Here is a 7,307-nt window from a genome sequence, read left to right on the forward strand (position 1 = left end):
CTGTGTAGACAACAGCTGCCAAATCAACCATTCACATGCATACAGTTCAGTACGTCTATGTGGGGGTTCTTCATTGTCCCAGTGACCTTTTTTTTTCTTCAACAGTTAACATACAGGCCAAGTTATACAGTTCAAAAACTAACATTAAAAAAGAGCCACATTTCGTCCTTTGAACAACACAAATACTCCAGTCGATAGTGCTGCAAAGGCACATTCTAATATTCTCACTACGGGAAAAATTGGCATCGCCGTGCAGCCTTTCTTCACAGATAAAAACGTACGGCAAAGATCTTGGTCACGGGAAAGATAGACACGAGCGCACGGCAAAGATACAATTCACGGCAACGACGGAAGAGACTGCACGGCAAATAAAGGTGCACGGCAATGGCCCAACACACCGCACGGCAAAGACTTGGTGCACGGCAAAGACGTTAGGCATTACCGTGCCTCACTCTTTGCCGTGCGCGCAGCTGGGTTGCACGGCAAAGTAGCCTTTGCCTAGTGTTTTTAATAAACGCACGGCAAAGAAGGCTTTGCCTAGTGTAAGCGCACGGCAAAGATGTAAAAACTGAATTTCTTCTCATCTCAAAAGGTGTGGCGTGGTATAGTTATCAACAAACAAATACTTAGCCCAGTGGCAAGGTTGCATGCTTTCCCTACTCTGCGTCGTAGGTTTGATTCCCAGACCAGCTAGTTTTGGGCCTTTTTTAGATAAAACATGTTTAGCACACGGCAAAGAAGCGACCTTTGCCGTGCGAGTTCCACGGCAAAGAAGCCTTTGTCATCAATGGCATTGCCGTGCGACCTTTGCCGTGCATATAGGGCCCTTTGCCGTGCAAATAGTTGCACGGCAAAGACTTATTTTCCCGTACGGTGCAGTAATTCTTAAGGAGATAGTATTGGTAAGCATCTCATCCAACAAGGACAAAAAGCAAGTAGATTTTAACTGTCCATCAAGACCACATGTTGTAAAGTATCTTGGGCATACAGCTCACCTTTGGTTGACTACCACTTTAGTAGACCAAGACGTACTAGAAACTTGAGCCGCTGAAAATTTTAAGGTACGTACTAAGACTAGTCACAATGGGAGTATCATAAGTAGTATCATGCATGCCATGTTGGCAAAAATCTGATCTGGCACACCAATTAATAAGGTGAAAGATGAGAGTGGTATCATAATATGATACCGTATCATAGCACGTAAAACTAGAAAATTTAATGGCAAACACATCATGTGCACACATTTGCATTGAGATTCTACAAAACATTAAATATGATGATACTATGATACTATCTTATGATACTATGCATTGTGGGGTTAGTATCATAAAGTAGTATCATGTGGATGATACTAGTATATGATACTTTCCATTATGACTAGTCTTAAGGTTTACTAAAACTTCATGATGTACTGGGCCAATAACCCAAGGAACAAATTCATATTAAGCCATTGATGAAGTGAGACAAAATAACCTTAGATGCAGAACAACATATATCTATGCCTACAGTGAAGTAAAAAAACAGAGGCTGGCTTAGCAGCCTCTGTGTTTGTACATTCTGTGGAATCCTGCAAAATTGACTGGTCTATTGGTTGCCAAGTTTCAAGAATCCATGGAGGTTCGGCAATGCATTTGCAGAAAGGAGTTCAAGAACATGTAACTGCAATGCAATAGACAAGAAAGAACATATGCATCTTATCACCATATCATGATAATGGGATGCCGCCATAGACGATCATCTGAGGGCAAGATACCAGCATGCGCAGGCTATATATGACACACCATCAGAGATATAGGATAAATTTGCATGCTATATATGGTTCACACATCATCGGAGATATAGGATAGATGATAGAGGTGCTTGACAAACGACGGTGAGCCATTAGCACTAGCCACGGGCCTAATTACCTAAGCATCGCCATGCATCTCATTTCCAGGCTGGGTGTGAGTTGTCCCGCCGGTTGTTCCTGAAAGCGCAGCACCCAACAGAGTAGACAACGATGAGGAAGATGAGGAATATGATGTTGACGGTGGCGATCTTCTTCCAGTCATTCTTCAGGTTCGCGAGCACTCCAGCCTTGCATGACTGGCAGCCATAGCAGAGAGCACTCGGATCATTTGACCACGTGTTGCAGTCGGGGTCATCAGTAGAGTTGAGGCCGGGAGGTTTGATCCAGACAGTCTCGCTCTTGTAGGTGAAGTTGCATCTAGTTGGGGGCTTGCAGCATCCGGACTGGACATACATAGGTGTGTTAGTTGCAAAAAACACAACCGAATAGATTGACAGCAATTTTATATTAAAACACAACTCAATGTCTGGAATCAATCCACAGTATATATACAAAATCTGTAGTGGTCTGTATGTAGGAGTATCGTTGACACATAGAAGTACTATACGGGGTCAGGCCAAAGATCTTATATATCAGTATATTATAACCTGAGAAAATATATAGTTCCTCTAAATGGCAGAAGCTTCACACATGGGGTTGACGTGGTCCTGAATACCATAAAAGTGCAGGCAGTAGTACGTACGAAGGCACAAAAAGTGTAATCCCAGTGGTTTGTGCATAAAGAAAGAATAGTATATACAGGAACCTGTAATTGCACAGGGAACCCCAAATTGACAATCCAAAGAGAACACATCAGTCAAAGGCAAATCACAGATGCAGTCATACAATAATGTCAAAGGTCTTGCAATGTGGTAAGTTTTGTGGGTGCACTAAATCCACAAACGAGCAAAGTTTACATCAATTCTGTCGCGGGTCATTCTGTCACCATAATAGTTCAACTCAATAGTTGCTGTATTCACAGTTCCAAAATGTGGTGGAATCTAGTTGCGTCGATTTGTACTGAAACATGGCATGACAAAACTTAACGAACGAACTTGAATTGCTACTTCGCATTACTCACTACCAGATAACATGATCAAATCTTCCTTCAGTCTTTACTAGTCCCCTTCTTTTCAACACCATGACATGCAGGCACAAAATAAAGGCTAACTGTATGTACTTCAAAGCAATGGCAGTGGCAAGAGGGGGAACAATAGCAGGAACATAATCGAAGACAATGCTACAGAAATCAAGTACTTAATCGACAATGTACCATATAAATCAGGAGCAATTATTCATGCAAAGTGAAATGTCACAGTCAACTTGTGCATATGGAATCCAACGATTCTCCTACCGGTCCTACGGAATAGGCACAATCTGTACCCAATCCAGACGGACTGCCACTCGTTAGCTACAGTTATCCAACATGCTGCAAGCCTTTTTGTTGGGGCAAATCTACAAAACACCGAACGGAAATATAGGCCCTAATCCCCCACCGACCAGAAAATCATGAGAAATAAAGGAAGTCTACTGAAGTTATTATCCAAGCACAACCCGACCTGAATTTTCATATCGCCCGAGATCAATCGGTTCAAATCCCCAAAAATCCAACCACTGGGGATCTTAATTTTTCGAAGTAAGGGCATCTCCAACGGGAAGACGCATTTCGGATGCCCAAAAGTGGTCGCGAGCGTCCGCTTGCGTCGCCCCGCGGACATATTTTGTTCGCGCGTCCGTTTGCGTCTGGGTGTGCTCCCACCGGGGCGACCCATTTTTAGATTTGCAACATATTTAAAAATATAAAAAGTAGTACATTTAAATGCATAAAAACTATACAATGTAGATCTAGAAGCCTAGACTACTTTCTTTCGGACGGGCCGGCCCCGTCGTTGCGTCGCTCCATCGGCTGCTATGGCTCGGTGCGCCGCCGCGTCCTCTTGCAAGCACTGCTTCAGCCTCGCGTTCGCGGCGTCATCCTTGAGCGTCTCGAAGGACTCGACTATTGCTCTCTGCTCCGCCGTCCTCTCCTCCGGGGTAGGCGCATCAGGGTCATCGGAAGATCATGATATGTCGGAGTCGGACTCCTCTGCGGCTGCGGCGGCCGCCAGCCTGCGCTGTTCCATCTCGGCGTCGAACGCCGCGTGGGCCGCCCGCTCCTCCTCTGCTTCCTTCTCCGCGTCAGCCAGGTACTTGGCGTCCCTGACCGGGTCGAGGAGGTCGCCCGTGCTGTCGTCGGAGTCGAACTCCTCGTCGGAGCTCGAGGCCGGGGGAGGTGGAGTGGGAGGTGTAGGTGGAGGTGGAGGCGCGGCAGCCTGGCCATGGCCGGCGTTGCTCATGGTGGCTGCGGTGGAGTCTGAGCGGCGGTGCTAAGGTGGAGGTTGTGCGGCGGCTAGGGTTTAGTGGGGAGGAGATGAGATGCTACCGCCCCTGTTTATATAGATCGAAGGCCGGGTGAGGGCCGCGGCACGCGTGGCATCGACATTACTTTGTGCGTAGAGGTAGGGGACGGCCGCGCGCCACGCGAGGCATCGCCATTTACGCGGCCGCAGACTGCCGAAGCGACGCCTCGACGCCAGTACTGGCGAAGAAGACGCATCGACGCTGGCTCATTGCTAGGCGGGCCAGACAAAACGTCCGCCAGACGCGAGCGGACACTTTCCGCGTCCGCGCAGCGTCCGCAGAGACGCATCTCAGGCGCATATTTAGGCCAGGTTTGCATCTCCGCGGACGGCCCGGTCACTTTGTGGATGGCCCGGTCACTTTGCATCGTCCCGCTGAACGTGGTGTCAGACACATTTCCGGTCATGGCCGACGAAAACGGTCGTCAGCATCTGTTTGCGGTTGCGCTGCTGGAGATGCATGCTGACAACAACTCCGCACTAAGTAGCAACCTGACAACAGATAGAGATAATCAGAAGAGAGCTGAGGGAGAATTTGGACCGACCTGGATCGGGGAGAGGCCGGTGGTGGCGAACTGCTGCGGGGTCTCCCTCCTGGCCGCGAGCTTCCGGCAGACCCCGCCGTCGTGGAGGCAGCTCCGGATCCAGGCCCAGTTCTCGTGGTTCTCGACCCGTCGCCGCAGCCAGGTGGAGTAGTCCCCGAGGCGGTACTCCCTGAACCCCCGCCCGGAGACGACGGCGCCGGCGCCGCGGTTGGTGACGGCGAAGGCGAAGGCGGTGAAGACGAGGAGCAGCGCGATGAGGAGGAAGAGCGCGACGAGGTAGAGCCAGAGGAGGCAGGAGGCGCGGCAGAGGGACCCCGCCAACCCCGCGACGGAGAGCGCCAGGAGCAGCGCCCCGAGCGTGATGACGGGCCGCTCCAGGAACCGCTCGCAGTCGGTGGTGGCGGCGCGGTGGCTCAGCCAGACGCCGCCGCCCAGGACCGCCAGCGCCAGGACCAGCACGCCGGCGTTGAGCAGACCCAGGAGCACGTTGCTGCAGCGCGCCATTAATTGCTGTGGTGCGGTGCCGCGCGTGCTGGGTGGGGGGTTACTGGTAGGAGGCGTGCGTGCGTGGCTTTGCGGCCGTGGGGGTTTTAGCGTGGTCTCAGCTTGGATTTCGAATTTGGAATTTGGAGTGGAGTGGTTCGTCGCCAACAAAAACAAAAAAACAGTCAACTATACAACCTATGGAACTTATCTCTACTTTTAGGGCAACTATCGAAGGCGCATAAGTGCATCCACCGGTCCTTGGACGAAAAACAACTCCCACCGGCGCCCCCCAAGTGGTGACCGCGCGAGCTATGGCCCGAGAAAACGATCGGCACTTCCGTGTCGGCCCCGTAGCGTGGGTGTCGAACGGGAGGCATCGGTAACGTGTGGCACGCGGAAAAAAACCGTGTAAGGTCGTCTTGGCGGCGACATGATGCCATTTCAGCCACCCTCTTTCTTCCTCCTCCGACCTTCGCGGTGGTACTCCACACACATCGCCGCATCCTAATTGGAGTCGCAGCAGTCCATGAATCGATGCACCGAAAGCTCTGTGGCTTGTACCGTAGCAACATAACCCGATGCCTATTGGGTCGCCGGAAATTGGAGCAGTCACAACTTTTGCGCGGCCAGTCGCTGCAACCTCTCATCGTCGGATCGTGCCCATCGATGTTGCCCAAGAATGATAAGCTGGAACAACGGGGAGACCTCCAACGAGTCTTGGCTCGGCGATGTGAGTCATCCCTTCCCTCTAGCCCCTCTCCTACACCGGCAATGTGCTTTTAGGTTTAGGGTTTTGGCGGGCTTGTCAATCTAGGAAAATCAACAATTATGTCCATAGCCTGAAATTGTGCTGATTTCTCGGTGATGTGTAGTACCTCGACATGGACTATATATGCGTCAGAGACAATCTTCTGCCCATCATGGAACGGCATTGCCGATCCCGAGTCAGCCCCTCATTGTCGTATGCACGACCTTCTGCCAAAGAAGGTTGCTGCTTTCGAAGGTACGGGTACAAAATGCCGGTTTAATGTGTGTTCGAAGAAAACAATAAGTAGTTGTGTGCTACATTGTTTCTATTTATTAGGTAGATAAATACCTCAAATTCGTTCATAATTTATAATTGTAGGATGGTATCAACTTTTGGTTTGTGGGTTGGACTGACCATCAGTGATCTTTGCCATACCAACGTGCATTAACCTATTCATGAGGCACGTATGAGAATCTGGTTGAAGAAAGAACAAGCTGGACGAAAAAAACGTGCATGTTTAATAAAGGATGTGAATCATTGGAGGGATGCCGCTGTGAAGCGTACAATGGAACTAAACTACGCAAAATTGAAGAAGGGTGTGGACGAACAAATCCAAGTTGAGCATTTCATTACCTAAAACGCAACAATCAATCCAAGATACAGCTCAATAGTTATAGATCGACCATTATCCCATAGCAAACTCACGATAATCATTTCAATCATTTTGAAAGTGAGTTGAACAAAATGAAGAAGGGGAGAGATTCGCTGCTACAGGAGAAGAAGATATGTGAGCATGAAAAGAAAAAACTAAAGGAAAAGAAGAAGAAGAAGTTGAAATAGACATTGTTTTTATCTTCTAAAATCTGGGGATGCAAACAAAGATAAGTTAGAAAAGATTCGTCAAATTCGTGATGAGTGAGATGTGTGAATTGAGTGTGTGTGTGCTAAAAAAAAACAGTTAATAGTTGTTGTAGAATATTTACGTGTGATACTATGTGTTGTGGAAACTATTTCGGGAGGCAAGGGTATAGTCTTAATTGATAAGCAAACACATTTGTGCATCATTCGCATCTCTACTAACACAACACAAGGAGTCATTGCATTTTATAGCTGCTTCCATCACATGAAGACATCACATTTTATTTGTTTCTAATATATAATTTAAATTATGAATGTGTTTGGAAACTCTCTTTGGGAGCTGTCGGTGAGGGCAGCCTTGCCCCAAACGGTGGTAGTTTCTGTTGATGCTCTAATATCGTGTATCTTCATGAGGTGCAACCTACCAAGTTCGATACAAATAT

At 48.4% G+C, this 7,307-nt stretch overlaps 1 protein-coding gene across 1 annotated transcript; it reads right to left on the reverse strand.

Annotated features, from left to right (window-relative positions):
- Window positions 1-1,898: 1,898 nt before the first annotated feature.
- Window positions 1,899-5,276, reverse strand: LOC124684363 (tetraspanin-7-like). The gene is made up of 2 exons (XM_047218691.1): window positions 4,773-5,276; window positions 1,899-2,232 (listed from the first exon to the last, which is right to left on the reverse strand). Exons 1-2 carry the CDS (start codon window positions 5,274-5,276, stop codon window positions 1,927-1,929), a joined length of 810 nt encoding a protein of 269 aa, XP_047074647.1. The 3' UTR covers window positions 1,899-1,926.
- Between the last annotated feature and the right edge of the window lie 2,031 nt (window positions 5,277-7,307).

Source organism: Lolium rigidum, chromosome 1 (genome assembly GCF_022539505.1).
Source record: "Lolium rigidum isolate FL_2022 chromosome 1, APGP_CSIRO_Lrig_0.1, whole genome shotgun sequence".
NCBI lineage: Eukaryota > Viridiplantae > Streptophyta > Magnoliopsida > Poales > Poaceae > Lolium > Lolium rigidum.